The sequence below is a fragment of the Passer domesticus genome, chromosome 12 (genome assembly GCF_036417665.1).
Source record: "Passer domesticus isolate bPasDom1 chromosome 12, bPasDom1.hap1, whole genome shotgun sequence".
Lineage (NCBI taxonomy): Eukaryota > Metazoa > Chordata > Aves > Passeriformes > Passeridae > Passer > Passer domesticus.
In genome coordinates this window covers 1130984-1148679 of record NC_087485.1, presented here as the reverse complement: position 1 = coordinate 1148679, position 17696 = coordinate 1130984, and the positions used below count along the sequence as shown (strand labels likewise).

Here is a 17696-nt window from a genome sequence, read left to right as displayed (position 1 = left end):
CAGGACCAAGGTGGCCTTGGGTACCCATGGGGAGCAGCTGGGGCGGGTGGGGGGCGGTGGCTGTGCCGTGGGGGTCTCACTGGGAGCAGGAGCTCCTGCCCTGGCACAGCCAGCGGTGCTGGGCACCCTGCGGACCCCGCTGAGCCCCGCGGCGGGGTGGGCTCCGCTGCGGAGCCGGCAGCGAGGCAGTTAACGGAGCTTGTCATCCATCTCCCTCTTAGGGCTCCGCTCCCGAGCTGCAGCTTGAGTCAGTTGTGTGGAGGTGGCAGCGGCAGCAGCTCCGGCGGGCACACCGGCACGGCGGGCACACCGGCACGGCGGGCACGCCCCGACCAGCCCTGCCCCGCCGTGCCCCAGGCCACAGCACCCAGGTGAGGGGGCCACGGGCAGGGTGGGACCCGCTGTCCCCTCCACCGGGCGGTGGATGGTGCCAAGGGGTGCCCGCGATCCCGGGGAGGGGGACGGTGCCCACCGGAGCCATGTGCCGGGCAGGGCCCGGGCACTGCATGACTTCCCCAGGAAACTTCGGCGGGCTGGGCAGCGAGGGCACAGTGGGCAAGGGCTGCTCTGCCCCTGCCCCAGCCAGGAGCCCCAGGACCTGCAGGTGGGGCACTGGGGCCGGGACTGGCACAGCTCCTCGCTGCCCCGTCAGGCAGCAGCGCCCGGCTGAGTGTTGCCAGCCTCCGGGGGCAGGATGGGTGCTGTCCCCAGCGCGGGGGGAAGGTGTCACCTGTGCCACAGACACGGAGCTGGTGTCCCCGCTCCCCCCGGAGAGCCCTGCCCAGGCTGGGGGTGCTGCCCGCAGGGACTGCAGGGGGTTTCTACCCCCCAGCCGCACACGGGGCACTCCAGGGTGGGTACCCCACCCCACTCAGGTGCCCCCTCCCCTCGGGACACATCCTGCCGCTGGGGCGGGGCTGGCACAGAGCTGGGCATAGCCCCGCAGGGCTGTGTGAGCCCCGCACAGCTGTGCCCGTGGCGCTGCCCGGGACTTGGGGGTACCCGGGCCGGGCACCAGGTGCCCATCTCACCCCACTGTGCTTTGGTGCCTTGCAGGGCCCCTCGGAGCCATCGCGACTGGAAGGTCCACCCCTCCCGGAGGTGTCCTGGAGCCCCTCTGCCCCACCCGTGCCCTGCCAGCGGGGCCGAGCCTGGCACCGCGGGGCGCCGTGCCCCGGGCATGACGGGCACCTGCCCGGCTCCCTGAGGGCGCCCGAGGCCGCGGCCGCCCCGCTCGCCCCCCATGCCCTTCGCCCAGGGGGCCGCCGGTGCCCCGCCGCGCCCGGCCGGCATGGGCGCCGTGCCCGAGCCGTGCCCGCAGGCCCCGCTGGCCGTGCTCTCCAAGGTGGAGCTGCGCGTCAGCTGTAAGCACCTCCTGGACCGCGACACCCTCAACAAGTCGGACCCCTGCGTGCTGCTGCTGATGCAGTCCCAGGGCCAGTGGATGGAGGTAGGAGGGGGGCACTGCTGGCACCCACCGGGCAGGGCAGGGCTGGGCACAGGGCCGTGGATGTAGGGGGCTGCAGGAGATGGTGGGGGGCGAGGTGCAGGGTGCAGAACGGGGGTCAGGGTGCAGGAGCTGGTGGGGAACAGGGTACAGGGTACAGAACAGGGTACAGGGTTCAGAGCAGGGTACAGGGCACAGAGAAGGGTTCTGAGCAGGGTACAGGGCACAGAGCAGGGTACAGGAGACAGTGGAGAAGGGGGTACAGGGTGCAGAAAGGGGTTCTAGGTGCAGAACAGGGTGCAGGGTTCACAGCAGGGTGCAGGAGATGATGCTGAGTAGGGTGCATGGTGCAAGGCAGGTTGCAGGGTTCAGAAGGAGGTGCAAGGTTCAGACCAGGAGCAGGAGACTATGAAGAACGGGCTGATGGGTGCAGAACAGGGTCAGGGTTCAGAAGGGGGTACAGGGTGCAGGATGGGGTGCAAGGTGCAGAGCAGGGTGCAGGGTTCAGACCAGGGTACAGGGTGCAGGATGGGGTGCAGGGTTCAGACCAGGGTACAGGGTGCAGGATGGGGTGCAGGGTTCAGACCAGGGTACAGGGAGCAGGATGGGGTGCAAGGTGCAGAGCAGGGTGCAGGGTTCAGACCAGGGTACAGGGTGCAGGATGGGGTGCAAGGTGCAGAGCAGGGTACAGGGTGCAGGATGGGGTGCAGGATGTGATGCAGAGTAGGGTGCACAGTGCAGAACGGGGTGAGGCAGGGTGGGCAGGGCACTGTGGGGCACCCAGCAGCCTGTGGGGATGGTGCTAACGCTGGGGCACATCCCGCCCACTGGGGCTGCATGGGGAGCGGGGTGGGCGTGGTGCCCCCCGCGTGTGGCTTCCGAGGGGCTCCAGTGCCCCGGGACAGGGACAAGGAACACCTGAGCTCCCCCGGGGTGGCTCAGGGCTGCTGCTGACACTGGGGCTGATGCTGGCAGTGGGGCTGGCACACACCGGGATGCACTGGGGCTGGCACGGCTCCTTCCATCCCTCCCCGCGCTGAGCTCTGGGCTGGCACCGGCGGCTCCGCTCTAATCGCGGCCGCTCAGCCGGCGGATTTAGCGCTAAATCCCTCGGCGTGTCATCGACTCCGCTCGAGCCAGCGCGGCGCCGGGAGGGGGGGACGAGGGCGCCGTGCCAGCTGCGGTGTGCTGTGCCATGCCAGACACTTGTACCGGCTGTGCCACAGTGCTCTGTGCCACGCTCCGTGGGCTGTGCCACGCTCCAGGCTGCGCTGTGCCAGACACATCCAGCTCCAAGAGGCAAGAGGGTCCCTCCTGAGCCACCTTTTGGAGAGACTCCTGTCCCAGGCAGCCTGTGTGCCCCAGACGAGGTGCCTGGATCTGGCCCTGCCACTGCCTCTAAGGCTGTGGGTCCAGAGGGTCTGAGGAGCCAACAGCCACAGCCCCAGAATGCGGGGCTGGCAGTGCCCACGCAGGAGGGACACGGGTGGCCGTGGCAGGGTGGCAGCAGCGTGGGCTCGACAGATGATGCTGGACTGAGCAGGCAGTGGGCAGGGGCCAGGGGCTGGCAGGGTGCCCTGGCCAGGATGTGTCCCCTTGAGTCAACCCTGGCAGGGACGGCTGCGGGGGAGGCTCCGGAACTGCCCGGCCCCCGCTGCCAGCACCAGGAGCTGCTGAGCACCCACTGCCCACTGGGACCACCAGGGCCGGGGGCTGGCGACCCCCAGGACGGGCACAGCAGCTTGTCCTGGCACCAGCCCATTGCTCCTGCTCCAGCCAGAGGCAGTGTCCCCTTGGATGACCACCGGGATGCAGTGGGAGCAGCGTCCCACACCCAGGAGGCTGTGGGGGGCACAGGGGGCTCCTCCAAATGCCATTCACTCGGGCACAGCTGGTCCTTCCCTGCATTCCCTGCTCCTGCACCCCTATCCCTTCACCCTGCACTCCCCCATCCCTCATCCCTGTGCCCCTCAGCCTGGCATGTGCCATCCCCTCATCTCCCCTCACAAAGCCCCCACCCCACATCCCCCATTCCGGCCTCCCCACGCCGCTGGGCTCCCACACCCTGCGGGAGCTCTGGCCCCCCAAGGCCCCGTGCCCGCCCCTGGCAGGTGGATCGCAGCGAGGTGATCAAGAGCAACCTGAACCCCGTGTTCGCCAAGATCTTCACGGTCGATTACTACTTCGAGGAGGTGCAGAAGCTGCGCTTCGAGGTGTACGACAGCCACGGCCAGGCCGGCGTGGGCACGCACGACGACGACTTCCTGGGGGGCATGGAGTGCACCGTGGGGCAGGTGAGCCCGGGCACCCTGCCCGGGGACCCCGCGGTGCTGTCCCCTGCCCGGGGACCCCGCAGTGTGTCCCCTCCCCGACGCTGGCTCTCGCAGATCGTGGCGCAGAAACGGGTGACGAAGCCGCTGTTCCTCAAGTACGGGAAGTTTGCGGGCAAGTCCACGATCACGGTGAGCACCCAGCCCGTGCTGGGGGTGACACTGGGGTGGGGGACACTCAGCGGGGGGGCACCGGGGTGGCACCAAACCGAGGGTGGCACCGGGATGGGGTGCACATGGGGCTGGAATCTGGGGATGGCACCAGTCAGGACACATGGATGGCACAGGACTGGGGTACTGGGACAGCATCAGACTGGGGCACCTGGGTGGCACTGGACTGGATCAGTAGGGTGGCACAGACTGGATCAGTCGGGTGGCACAGACTGGATCAGTAGGGTGGCACTGGACTGGATCAGTAGGGTGGCACAGACTGGATCAGTCGGGTGGCACAGACTCTTGGGGCTGGGGAGGGCTCAGGGTGCCCAATGGCATCTGCTGCCATCCCGAATGTCCCTACTGTGCCCGGGAGGCACGTGGGACCCTGTCCCCTCCCAGGGCCCCGCAGGGAGGTGATGGGCAGGGGGGCAAAGCTGTGCCAGGCTCTGAGCACCCACCCTCCTCAGATCATCTCGGAGGAGATCTCGGGGAACAACGGCTACGTGGAGCTCGCCTTCCGCGCCAAGAAACTGGACGACAAGGTGAGCTGGGTGCTGGGGGCAAGCAGGGCAGGGTGGGCACTGCTCTGCCTCATCCTCCTCCCCAGGACCTGTTCAGCAAGTCAGATCCCTTCCTGGAGATCTACCGCATCGACGACGACCGCAGCGAGCAGCTGGTGTACCGCACCGAGGTGGGGCCACGGTGACACTGCCCCGGCCCCCCCACGGCCACCCCGGGGCTCCCCGGCCCCCCTGAGACCCCCACCCCTCCTGCAGGTGGTGAAGAACAATCTCAGCCCCGTCTGGGAGCCCTTCAAAGTCTCCCTCAACTCGCTCTGCAGCTGTGAGGAGAAGAGGAAGCTGAGGGTGAGGAAGAATGATGGAGAGCTCTATTCCTGCCCTGGGGGCATCTGAACCCCAGCTTCCCTGGGGCTGTGCTGGGGACCCCCAGTGCTGGGACAGGGCTGAGCCCCGCTGGTGCCAGGGCTGAGCTGTGCCCCTCTCAGTGTGTGGTGTGGGACTACGACTCGCGGGGCAAGCACGACTTCATCGGGGAGTTCTTCACCACCTTCGAGGAGATGCAGAAGGCCATGGGGGAGAACAAGGTGGGACATGGGGACACGGGGATGGCCTGGGGTCACCCTGTGTGCTGCCAGCAGAGCCTGTCCTAGCAGCCACCTTCCAGCTCCTCCTCTGGGTTTGGCATCATTTTCTTCTCTCTGCCCTCCTGTGTGGGGAAGGGAGGGTGGCTTTGGGGTCTTCTGGGGGAGCAGTCATGGGTGGGGTGGCTGGGAATGGGGGAGGGCAGCTGCACCGTGGGGCTCTGGGGGTGCAGGATTGTTGGGCCACGATGTTCTGGGGCTGTGGGGTCCCCACGGGGCAGGGTGGCACGGGGGGTGCCCGGGCTGGGCCGTGCCCCGGCGGGGCCGCAGGCAGCGCGGTGCCGGTGCCACAGGTGCAGTGGGACTGCATGAACCCCAAGTACAAGATCAAGAAGCGCAACTACAAGAATTCGGGGGTCGTGGTGCTGCTGGACCTGAAGGTGAGTGGCCTGGTCTGTGCCAGGCCGTGCCAGGCTGTGCCAGGCCATGCCCATGCCCCGGCGTGGGGCACAGCCGCCTGACTCAGGTCCCTCTGGAAGATCCACAGAGTTTACTCCTTCCTGGATTACATCATGGGCGGCTGCCAGATCCATTTCACGGTGAGCAGCGTCCCCTCCCCAGCCAGCAGGGACACAGCAGTGGCCCTGCTCACCTGGGTGACCCCCCTGTCCCCCACCAGGTGGCCATCGACTTCACGGCCTCCAACGGGGACCCCCGAAACAGCTGCTCCCTGCACTACATCAACCCCTACCAGCCCAACGAGTACCTCAAGGCGCTGGTGGCTGTGGGTGAGATCTGCCAGGACTACGACAGGTTGGTGGCTCTGGCGGATCCCCAGGGCCACACACACTGGTGGCACCATGTCGGGGTGAGATCTGCGGGTGACAGGCACTCAGTGCTGGCCCCAGAGCTCCTCACACCCCTTCCCTTGCAGCGATAAGAAGTTCTCAGCTCTGGGCTTTGGCGCCAGGATCCCCCCCAAGTACGAGGTGAGGGGGTCTCAGGGCCCTGTGGGACCCCGGGGATGTGCTCGTCCCTCTGGGGACCCTCGGCTGTGGCACAGCCCCACGCTGGGGGCTGTGGTAGGGGGTGCACCAGCTGCCCCCTCCCCTCTCTCCCTCCCTCCAGGTCTCCCACGACTTCGCCATCAACTTCAACCCCGACAATGACGAGTGTGAGGGTGAGTCCAGCTCCGGCGGGGCCGGATCCACGGCTGGGATGCCCCTCACCCCTCGCACCCCCCGCAGGCATCCAGGGCGTCGTGGAGTCCTACCAGAGCTGCCTGCCCAAAATCCAGCTCTACGGCCCCACCAACGTGGCTCCCATCATCTCCAAGGTGGCTCGCGTGGCGGCCGACGAGGAGCGGACCAAGGAGGCCTCGGTGGGTCCCTCTGCCCCCCGGGGCTGGCCTCAGAGCCTGCTCACTCGAGACACTTGTGGCTGCTCCATGTGGGGCTGGCAGCAGGGTCAGGCAGCCCCCCGAGCATCCCCAGCAATCCCTGATCCCTGTCCCCAGCAATCCCTCATCCCTGTGTTCCCCAGCAATCCCTCCTCCCCGTGCTCCCCAGCAATCCCTGATCCCTATCCCCCAGCAATCCCTCCTCCCTGTCCCCAGCAATACTTCATCCTGCTGATCCTGACGGACGGGGTGGTGACGGACATGGCGGACACGCGGGAGGCCATCGTCCGCGCCTCCTACCTGCCCATGTCCATCATCATCGTCGGCGTGGGCAACGCCGACTTCACGGACATGCAGATCCTGGACGGGGACGACGGCGTGCTGCGCTCCCCCAAGGGCGAGCCCGTCCTGCGCGACATCGTCCAGTTCGTCCCGTTCCGCGAGTTCAAGAACGTGAGTGGGGCGGCGACCAGGTCCTGCCTTCCCCCGCCTGCCCCTCCGGCCCTTCCCTCCCCTCCTGTCCCTCCCGTCCCCTCCCGTTCCTTTCCATCCCCTCCCGTCCCCTCTTTCCCTCTCCCATCCATCTCTTCCCTCCCGTCCCCTCCGCACGCGGGGCGCAGGGAGCCGGTGCCCGCGGCTCAGGCCGGTGTGCCGGTGTCCCGGTGTCCCGGTGCCCGCGGCTCAGCCCGGTATCCGGTGTGCCGGTGTCCCGGTGTCCCGGTCCCCGCGGCTCAGCCCGGTATCCGGTGTGCCGGTGTCCCGGTGTCCCGGCTCAGCCCGCTGTCCCGTGTCCCCAGGCGTCGCCCACAGCCCTGGCCAAGTGCGTGCTGGCGGAGGTGCCCAAGCAGGTGGTGGAGTACTACAGCTACAAGGCCTTCCCCCCGCGCTGCCCCCGGCCCCCCACGCCCGAGCCCAGCCTGGGCTCCCCGCAGTGAGGGACCCCCGAGCCCAGCCTCGGTTTTCCCTGGTGGGGGACCCCCGAGTCCAGCCTCAGTCCCCCTGTGAGACACCCCCAGTGCCCCCAGCTTTGGTTGCCCCAGTGAAGGCCCCGGCCCCAGTCCCAACGCGCCCCAGTGACCCCCCCCCTGCTCTCCCGGTGTGGCCTGGGGACACGCGGGGTCCCCGCCAGGCCCTGCCCTGCCACAGCCCCCCCAGCCCCAGTGCAGGACACCCCAGCCCTGCTCGCTCCCGGTGGTCTGTGCCCTGTGGGACCCACCCCTGCTGTCCCCTGCTGTCCCCTCGGTCCCCCCGCTTCTGTCACTGCGATGTTTGGAGGCCGCATGATCCCCCCAATAAAGCACCCCCTGTGCATCCTCCTGCTCTCTGGGTGCCGACCCCACTCTCCGGGGGTCACTGGGGGTGGGTGCAGAGGCTGGCAGCCCCTGGTGCTGCCGTGTCCCCTCGCGGTGACACCGTGCGGTGACAAGCGCCGAGGGCAGCCCCGGTTTCGTGTCCCTGGGGGCAGCGAGCCGGGAGCGCCGGGGCAGCCGCGGCTCTGAGGGCACGGATCCAGGGCACGGAGCGGGGAGAGCGGCAACGGAGCGGGCCCTGCTGCCCGGCACACGGCCACGTGCTGTGTGCCCTGAGACATGTGCCATGTACCATGTGCTGTGTGCCCTGTGCCGTGTGCCATGTACCATGTGCTGTGTGCCCTGAGACACGTGCCATGTGCTGTGTGCCCTGAGACATGTGCCATGTGCCCTGTGCCATGTGCTTTGTGCCCTGTACCGTGTGCCCTGTGCCATGTGCCGTGTGCCCTGAGACACATGCCATGTACTCTGTGCCGTGTGCCATGTGCCGTGTGCCCTGAGACACATGCCATGTACTCTGTGCCATGTGCCGTGTGCCATGTGCGACACCCCGTGCACTGTGTGTCCCCAGCTGTGTTCCATGTGCCATGTGTGTGCTGTGTGTGTGAATCCTGTTCTAGGTGCCATGGGCCATGCACCACCATCACCTGTGATGTGTACTGTGTGCCACATGCCATGTGTGCCGTGTCCCACGTGCCTGTTCCGTGTGCCACATGCCATGTGTGCCATGTCCCACGTGCCTGTTCCGTGTGCCACATGCCATGTATGCCGTGTCCCACGTGCCTGTTCCGTGTGCCACATGCTGTGTGCCTTGTCTTGTTCCCTGTGCCATGTGCCATTTGTCATGTGACGTGTTTTGTGTGCCATGTTCCTTGTGCCATGTTCCGTGTGCCCTGTGCCATGTGTTGAGCCCATGTTCCATGTGCCTTGTGCCATGTTCTACGCGCCACGTGCCATGTTCTTTATGCCATGTGCCATGTGCCACGTGCTGGGCACTGTGCCACTCTCCTGCCACGTGCTGTGTGCTGATGCTGCCAGCGTGGTGCCAGCAGATGCTCCTGGCCAGGTGGCATCCCCAGGGGCAGGGTGTGCCCAAGGCCACCACGGGGACTGGGCTGGGGCCTGGCACAGCCTCACGGGGCAGGGGCAGCCTGGGAGCGCCGTGCAGGTGCCACCGAGCTGGGCTCCAGGATGCTGCCACCTCCCTGGGCGCAGGGACAGGTGGCAGGCTGGCCCCGTGTGGGTGGCACTCCGGGACAGCTCTGCCGGCCCTTGGGAGCACAAGGCAGGGGCAGGGGCGCGGTGCCTGCCCCCCCATTCAGCCCCTATTTATAGCTCTGATTCATCCCTTTACGGCGGGCGGGATCCTGGGTGTTGCCGTGGAAACCCAAACCTGCCGCTCAGGCTGCAGCAGGGGCCAGCCCTGGCACCCCAACCCTTGGGGACAGCGGGGACCCCAGGCTGGGTGCAGAGGGACCCCCGGGGCTGGGAGTGCCCAGAGCCACCACGCCGGGTTGTCCCCACCGGCAGAGGTGGCAGGGATGACACGGCTAGCAGAGGGGCAGGAGTGGCACTGGTGCCACTGTCCCACAGGGCCCAAGGAGGGTCACATCAGGGTGGGCCAAGCCCCCACACTGCTCACCCTGCAGGGGCAGGGTAAGATAGCCAATTCCTTATTGACTGAGCCTCTGCTGGCCGGGGGCTCCACAGAGCAATTCCTCGGAGCGTGGCAGGACAGGGGCTGGGGGCTCGGGCTGCCGGGGAGATCCCAGCGTGCTGGGGGGTGGAACAAGCCCCTCGGTGCAAGCAGCCCAGCAGGGGACATGGGCAGGGGGCACTGGACGGGGATCTGCTGGGAGGGAGGCTCCGGGGTGGCGGGCCCTGGGTCCTGCTGAAGGAGCCAGCTCCGTGCCACGGGCGGTGCTGGCAAGCCCTGTCGCCGCGCTGCGACCCCGCCCGGCCCTGCTGTCCCCCCGGTCATTGCCCCCGGCCGTTAATGATGTCCCCGGGGATGCGTCCCCACCCCGATGTGCTCCCGATAAGAGCAGCTCTCCCGCCGCCGGCGCTGCTTCCCGCCTCCCCCGTGGGAACAGCTGCCTGCCTGGGAACGGCAATAAATATTTATTTCCGCAGGGCGGGCTGGGAGGAAGGAGGGGTCACGGCCACACGTCCCCGGCCGGGGGGAGCGAGGCCACGGGGATGGCCACAATGCCTGGCCGGAAAAGTTCCCCACCCCCAGGGAGGAGAGACCGTGCCTGGCCCCCGCCAGACCCCAGCCCGTGGGTGACACAGCGGGGGTTTGGGGCGCCCTGCAGGGTCTCCGTGTGGTGGTTCTCAGTACAGCTGGGGGCTCAGAGTGCCCCCAGACCCTTCAGGCCATGGGCCACTGCGAGGGCAGCTCCGTGTCCCCCATCTCCTCCTGGTAGCGCCGGTTGAAGAGGGCGTTTTGCTCGGGGGAGAAGTGGCTGCGCCAGTCCCCCACCACCCCTGCGGGACAGAGGGGACAGCAGTCAGGGCTCCTGCCCCCGCGGGGCCCCGCCGCCCCCCGCCGCCCCCCGCCGCCCCTCACCCTTGCGCATGAAGCGGCCCTGGCTGTGGTCCATGATCTCGGCGGGGATCAGCGAGTAGTTGGCCATGGCGTTGTCCCGCATGGCGGAGAAGCTGCAGTGCTGCTCCAGGGCTGCCAGCGTGCCCGGGGCCAGCGGGCACCCCAGGAAGCTGCTGAGGCGCTGCGCCGTGCCACGCAGGTCCTGCGGGAGCACCGTCAGCACCGGGCACCGGGGATAGGGACAGGGACGGGGACAGAGCGGGGCTCACCTGGTGCAGCTCCTCGTAGGTGACATAGAGGATGTCCAGGAGGTGCCGCTGGCGCAGCCAGCCTTTGACATGGTCAAACCACGAGCCGTAGTGCACTGGGGGGGGAGTCAGGGGGTGATGGGGGGCCCCGAGGCTGAGTGCCCCCCCCAGACTCCCCCAATCCCTACCTGTGCCCTCGAGGAACTGCGTCAGGAAGGCATCGAAGGAGCTGGGGTCGGGCAGGAACTTGGCCAGGTGGTGGAAGTGGTAGAAGGAGACAGCGACGTCCTTGGGGTTCCTGGCCACGTAGATCACCTGCAGGGACGCAGTGTCACCCCCACGGCTGGGGGATCCCCTCTGCCCGCTCGGAAATCCCCCGGCGTTTCCCGGCTGTGGGTGCGGGATGTCCCTGCAGGGACCCCCCTGACCTTGGCCCGGCTGCGCTGCAGGGCGGGGGCCAGCACGGGCGCGGGCAGGTGCGTGGTGAGCAGCCGCGGGCCCTCGCCGTCCCGCAGAGCCTCCCGGCAGTAGATCTGCTCCAGCCACGGCGCCCGCTCCCAGTTGGGAATGGTCTTGGCCGGGCGGGCATCGCCGAGGCTGAAGAGCAGCGTCAGGATCTCCTGCATCCAGGTGGTGCCTGCAGAGGGGGGTGTCAGGGCAGGGCCACGGCATGGCATGGCATGGCATGGCATGGCACATCATGGCACTGCACTGGCACGGCTCAGCCCGTCCTGTCCCATCCCGTCCCGACCTCTCCCGCACCAGCGGCTGGGCTGGCGGTGCCGTGTCCCCCTCCCTGAGCCCCAGGGACACCAGTCTGGGGCTGGGGAGAGCAGGGCAGCAGGACAGGGGCTCGGGCAGGACTCCCGAGGAGGTCCCCGTGCTGTGCCAAGGAGCGGCCGCGGGCGCAGGTCGGGGTGTCCCCAAGCCCGGCCATCTCCCGGCCCCGGTAGAGCTCCCCGCTCCAGCCCGGGCTCCCAGCCCCGTCCCCTCGTTGTCCCCGTGTCCCCCCGTGCCCTCACCCGATTTGGGGTAGGTGGCGATGAGCACGTCCGTGGGGCGGAAGGTGAAGGCGGCGGCGAAGCCGAGGGACTCCTGGGTGTGGAGGTGGCCGGGCAGGGCGATGCCCGCGAAGGTCTCGGTCACCTCCATGCGCTCCATGGCCCGGCCGGGCGGGACGCGCCCGGAGCCGCTTAAATAGCGCTGAAAGAGGAAGCGGCCCCGGCGGGCGGGGGGCCGGAACCCCCCGGCACATTCCTGCCGGGGAGCCGGGAATCCGCGCGGGGGCCATCGCCGGGAGAGCTGCTGGCAGGGGCTGGAGACACCCGGGATGGGTGGGATGGGATGGGAGCCCTCCCGTGCCAGAGCCACCGCCGCAGCCGGGAGAAACGTGGGGGCCGCGTCACCTCGGGCCGGGGGCCGGGATGCCGAGCGATGCCAGCCCCACACCGTGCCCACCCCGAGCTCCCCAGGGCTGGCACCGGAGCACGGGGCTCCCGTCCCAGCGCAGCCCAGGATGAGGTGTCCTGCTGGACCGGCCCCGTGCCATTCCCAGAAGCCCCACCAAGGCCTTGCCGGGAAGGACACCGCAGCTGGAGCCAGCAGCGATGCGCAGCATCCGCAGGACAGCCGTGCCTCAGTTTCCCCTCGGGACGCTGCAGCCGGACCGGAGTGTGGGGGACGCAAGCACGCACGGAGGACCAGCAGCAGCCCCACACGGCGGCCGTGCCGCCCCGGCTGCTCGCCCCCGGGCATGTGGCAGCTCCGGCGCCATGGCAGGGGGTGGCTCTGGGGTGGCTGGAGCCCATCCCAGCCCCGTCACCGCACGCAAGCCGGAAAAGTTAATTCACAGCCGTCGCAGACAGGGACTGCCCGAGTGTCCCGGGGCCGGGGTGAGCGGGGCCGGGGGTGCCGGGGGTGCCGGGGATGCTGCGGGTGCCAGTGCTGAACTGGGGGCGCCGGGGAGGAGAGGATGGGACTGGCGCTTTCCCAATCCCAAAAAATCTGGGCTTCATTAGGTTGGGAGCGTCCCCGCGGCTCGGAGGAGAGGCCGAGGCACGGCAGAGCCACCGGGCTGGGCTGGGGGAGGCCGCGGAGCCCTGGCAGTGCCAAGCGGGCACAGGGCACGCAGGGAGGGGTAACGCGGCTCTCCTGGTTACTCATTGACGGCGGGAGGGGACGGAGCAGCGCGGGGCGGCCATCCCAGTGCGTGTGCTCTCACGGTGGTGGCAGGTCCCCCCTTGTCCCCAGCAGCACCCAGCAGGAGAAGATGCCAGGCGGGAGCGTGCGGGTGCTGGCGCTGGTGCTGGCGCTGGCGCTGCCCAGCACTGGACAGCAGCACCTGGAGGAGGCCGAGCGCATCATGAGGACCACGCCGGTCATCGATGGGTGAGCAAAGGTCACCCGGCCCCGCCGCTGCTCCCTCTCTGTGGGAAAACCCCAGCTGGGAAACCCTGCTGGGACAGCCCGCTGGGGGATTCCGGGCCCGGGCACCCCGGGGCTGTGCGAGAACTGGGGACAGCTTTCCAGGGGATCCCCGTGCCGGGCACCCCAGGGCTGTGCGGGAACTGGGGACAGCTTTCCAGGGGATCCCCGTGCCGGGCACCCCGGGGCTGTGCGGGAACTGGGGACAGCTTTCCCAGGGGATCCCCGTGCCAGGCATCCCGGGGCTGTGCGGGGACAGGGCTCAGCTTTCCCGGGGATCCCCGTGCCAGGCACCCCGGGGCTGTGCGGGAACTGGGGACAGTTTTCCAGGGGATCCCCGTGCCAGGCACCCCGGGGCTGTGCGGGAACTGGGGACAGCTTTCCCAGGGGATCCCCGTGCCAGGCACCCCGGGGCTGTGCGGGAACAGGGAGCAACTTTCCCAGGGGATCCCCGTGCCAGGCACTCCAGGACTGTGCGGGGACCGGGCTCAGCTTTCCCGGGGATCCCGCGGCACCGTCAGTGCACCGAGGGGATCCCCACGCAGCGGGAGCGGGCAGGGTACCGGGAAGCCGGGGTGAGGCTGCGCTGGGGGAAGTTCCCGCTCGGCCCTGAGTGATGTCCCTGTCCCTCTCGGGGCCCTCAGGAGGCTCCGGTTCCCTGCAGCATTCCCTTGAGGAGCAGGGCTGTGCCGCTGGAGCAGGGGGAGGGCAGGGCAGCAGGGGGATGTGGGACTGCGACAGGGCCATGACAGGAGCAGGAAGTGGCACCCAGCCAGGACCTGCCACTTCCCCAGGGGCACGGCTGGGTGTGGGCTGTGCGTGCCAGGATGTCCCTGCGGTGGCACCCCTGTGGAAGGGATGTTGGGCTGGCTCCCCGGGGTGTGAGGGTGACGATGGGTTGGAAAGGTGCAGGGGAGGGTCCTCTGGGGGTCCCACATGGCACTGTCCCCTGGCAGTGGCCTGTCTCCAGATCCGGGCTGGAACTGCTTGGGTGGCTTTTGGCTGAGGGGACAGGAGGATGGACAGACGGACTGAGGGGGGTGGAGGATGGATGGATGGATGGATGGATGGATGGATGGATGGATGGATGGATGGATGGAAGGAATGACAGCCAGATGAAGGGACTGTGTGTGTGGCCAGCCAGGGGGGTGAGCAGCCTGAGGGTGAGTGGGCAGAGGGTCAGGCCACTCCTCAGTGCCCACCCTGCCCCTGCCCAGGCACAACGACCTGCCCTGGCAGCTCCTCCGCAAGTTCAACAACCAGCTGAGGCTGCCAGCAGCCAACCTGACAGTGCTGAACGACACCCACACCAACATCCCCAAACTGCGCCAGGGCCACGTGGGCGGGCAGGTGGGAGCACCGGGGTGGGCACTGGGGAGGGCAGGGGAACCAGTGAGGATACCAGGAAGGGTGGGGGGCTCTGGGGAGGGCAGGGACACCAGGGAGGGCACCAGGGTGAGCACTGGGGCTCTTGGGACAGCAGGACTGTCAGAGACACGGGGGTGGGCAGTGGGGCAGGCAGTGGGGAGGTCATTGGGGTGGGCAGTGGGGTGGGCAGTGCCCGTGCTGCCGGGGTTCCCCTGCTGATGGGGTGCCCATGCTGACCAGGTGCCCGTGCTGGCGGGGTGCCCATGCTGTCGGGGTGCCCCTGCTGACGAGGTGCCCATGCTGGCCGGGTGCCCCTGCTGATGAGGTGCCCGTGCTGGCGGGGTGCCCCCACAGTTCTGGTCGGTGTACGTGCCCTGCGAGACGCAGAACAAGGACGCGGTGCGGCGCACGCTGGAGCAGATGGACGTGGTGCAGCGCATGTGTGACATGTACCCCGAGACCTTCGCCTGCGTCACCGACAGCAACGGTGAGCGGGCACCGGGACCGGGCACCGGGGGCGTACGGGCCTGCCCGCCCCGGCTGACGTCCCTGCTGTCCCGCAGGAATCCGGGAGGCGTTCCAGAACGGGAAGGTGGCCAGCCTCATCGGGGTGGAGGGCGGCCACTCCATCGACAGCAGCCTGGGCGTCCTGCGCACCCTCTACCGCCTGGGTGCCCGCTACATGACCCTCACCCACAGCTGCAACACCCCCTGGTAGGACCCCGGGGCACGGAGGGTGGCAGTGCTGGCATGGGGGAGTGTGGTCACAGGTGTGGCCACTCTGATGCTCTCCCTGCTCTGCAGGGCTGACAACTGGCTGGTGGACACCAACGATGAAAATCCTGTGCACCACGGCCTCTCACCCTTTGGGAAGGTGAGGAACAGCATCAGCAGTGGTGTCCAGGGGCAGTGGCATTGGAGGAATGTGGTACTGGCACCCACTGGCCCCATGCTGGGTGCAGTGTTCCATCCATCCATCCATCCATCCATCCATCCATCCATCCATCCATCCATCCATCCATCCATCCATCCATCCATCCATCCATCCATCCCTCCCTCTGTCCCACCAGCCAAAATCCACCCAAGCAGCTCCAGACATCCCCAGAGGAGACCCCTCCCGTGCACCCCCCAGCCCCTGCCCTGTCCCCTGTCCCTGTAGATGGTGGTGGAGGAGATGAACCGCCTGGGCATGATCGTGGACCTGGCCCACGTCTCAGTGGACACCATGAAGGTCGTGCTGAACATCTCCAAAGCCCCCGTCATCTTCAGCCACTCCTCTGCCTTCAGCCTCTGCCAGCACCGCCGCAACGTGCCCGACGACGTGCTGCAGCTGGTGGTGAGCGTGGGGGCACAGGGCAGGGACAGCAGGGGGCTCTGGGGGGCCGGGGGCTCAGGGCTGTTCCCCCCAGAACTCCACGGGCAGCTTGGTGATGGTCAACTTCTACAACGCCTACGTGACCTGCAGTGACAAGGCCAAGCTCTCCGACGTCGCAGGTGAGGGGGTGCCCGGGTGGGAGGGGGTGGCAGTGACCCCCCTGCCCTGCTCACCCCGCTGTCCCCCCCAGACCACCTGGACTACGTGAAGAAGGTGGCCGGTGCCCAGGCTGTCGGCTTCGGGGGGGACTACGACGGGGTGCCAGGGTAAGGGGTGAAGGTGTGGGACAGTCCCCACCACGGGGACTTCCTGCCTTGTGTGGGAAGCTGGGGGTGGCCCTGCTGTGAGCTGCGGGGTGGCACAGGGTCCCCACTGGCCTGGAGGACGTCTCCAAGTATCCGGCGCTGGTGGCCGAGCTGCTGGCGAGGAACTGGACGGAGGAGGAGGTGAAGGGAGCCCTGGCTGAGAACCTGCTGCGGGTCTTCAGCAGAGTGGAGGAGGTGGGCAGGGCAGGGAAGCACGGGGCACAGGGAGGCACAGGGCAGGGGACACGGGTGGCACTGGGAGCATCGGGACTGGGGACATGGGCACACGTGGCACAGGGACACTTGGGGCAGCAGACACAGGTGGAACATCAGGGCATGTGGCACTCGGGAATCTGTGGGGACACAGGGAGGCATGGGGACACACAGGGCACCGGGACGTGCATGGGATGGTGTGGGGTGGCACAAGGACATGCGGGGTGGCACAGGGACATGTAGGGTGGCATAGGGACATGTGGGGTGAAACAGGGAAGTGCAGGGTGGCATAGGGACGTGCGGGGTGGCACAGGGACATGTAGGGTGGCACAGGGAAGTGCAGGGTGGCATAGGGACGTGCAGGGTGGCACAGGGACATGTAGGGTGGCACAGGGACATGTGGGGTGGAACAGGGAAGTGTAGGGTGGCACAGGGAAGTGCAGGGTGGCATAGGGACGTGCAAGGTGGCACAGGGAAGTGCGGGGTGGCATAGGAACGTGCAGGGTGGCACAGGGACATGTAGGGTGGCACAGGGAAGTGCAGGGTGGTATAGGGACAGGTAGGATGGCACAGGGAAGTGCGAGGTGGCACAGGAATGTGCAGGGTGGCACAGGGACATGTAGGGTGGCACAGGAAAGTGCGGGGTGGCAGGGGCTCCGTGCGGACGGGCGCTGCCCCTCACAGCGGGAGCCCACCCTGTCCCTACGGCAGGTGAAGAGGAGCTTGCAGGGCACGGCTCCCCTCGAGACCCCCATCGCCTTCGAGGAGCTGGAGGGGCAGTGCAGAACCAGCTACGGGTACTCCAATGGCGCCAGTCCTGCCCTGCGCCCGCCGGCAGCCCTGGCACTGGCACTGGTGCTGGCCCCGCTCCTCGCCGTGCTCTCCTAGCACCCGGCTGCCACCGTGGCCCTGGCACCGTGCCCGGGGCCGCCGGGCGGGGCACGATCCTGCGCTCCTTTCTGCCGGACCTGCTGGCAAAATAAAACCGTGGCTCGAGCAGCGCTGGCAGCGAGCGTCGGTGTGCGGCTCCGCGGGACCCGCGCCACCCCCGCCGGGCCCTGCCGGGACATGCTGGGACCCCCGGCATGGCACCGGTCAGTCCGGCATGGCACCGGCCCGGCATGGCACCGGCCAGCCCGGCACGGCACCGGCGGGGCAGAGCAGCGGGGTCCCGGCGCTGCCCGCCCGGCACACCGGGAAGCTGTCACCGCACCGGGAGTGACACATCCCGGCGACACCTGGCCAGGGCGGCTGCGGAGCTGCCTCCGCAGGATGCTTCCATTAATCATTAGCTAATTAATTGGCTACTTAATTATCTCCTTAGCAATTTCCTCTCGCATTCAGGAACAGCCTGTCTTGGCGCGGAGGCGGGAGAACAGGCAGGAGAAGGAGAGCCATCTTCCTGTGGCGTCCGGGGTTTGGCTGAGGCGCAGCGCCCGTCTGCCAGCCGGGCACGGGGCAGGGAGGGGGA

The 17696-nt window shown here is 68.3% G+C and overlaps 3 protein-coding genes across 3 annotated transcripts; 2 read left to right on the top strand and 1 right to left on the bottom strand.

Annotated features, from left to right (window-relative positions):
- Positions 1-212: 212 nt before the first annotated feature.
- On the top strand, positions 213-7748 carry CPNE7 (copine 7). Its single transcript, XM_064386756.1, has 16 exons — positions 213-371; positions 1057-1450; positions 3559-3741; positions 3835-3909; positions 4401-4475; positions 4541-4624; positions 4710-4799; positions 4940-5038; positions 5389-5475; positions 5575-5634; positions 5715-5848; positions 5970-6024; positions 6164-6215; positions 6283-6416; positions 6651-6887; positions 7232-7748. Exons 2-16 carry the CDS (start codon positions 1244-1246, stop codon positions 7367-7369), a joined length of 1710 nt encoding a protein of 569 aa, XP_064242826.1. The 5' UTR covers positions 213-371; positions 1057-1243; the 3' UTR covers positions 7370-7748.
- Positions 7749-8170: 422 nt separating this feature from the next.
- On the bottom strand, positions 8171-11795 carry LOC135279531 (sulfotransferase 2B1-like). Its single transcript, XM_064386970.1, is given in 7 exon segments — positions 8171-10231; positions 10314-10494; positions 10562-10656; positions 10729-10855; positions 10969-11177; positions 11563-11776; positions 11778-11795. Coding segments are annotated over 7 exon segments (960 nt in total). The 3' UTR covers positions 8171-10115.
- An 82-nt stretch (positions 11796-11877) lies between these two features.
- DPEP1 (dipeptidase 1) lies at positions 11878-17244 on the top strand. The gene is made up of 11 exons (XM_064386969.1): positions 11878-12432; positions 12794-12928; positions 14182-14314; positions 14687-14819; positions 14896-15046; positions 15137-15206; positions 15492-15668; positions 15742-15826; positions 15898-15973; positions 16072-16207; positions 16937-17244. Exons 2-11 carry the CDS (start codon positions 12810-12812, stop codon positions 17111-17113), a joined length of 1257 nt encoding a protein of 418 aa, XP_064243039.1. The 5' UTR covers positions 11878-12432; positions 12794-12809; the 3' UTR covers positions 17114-17244.
- Positions 17245-17696: the final 452 nt, after the last annotated feature.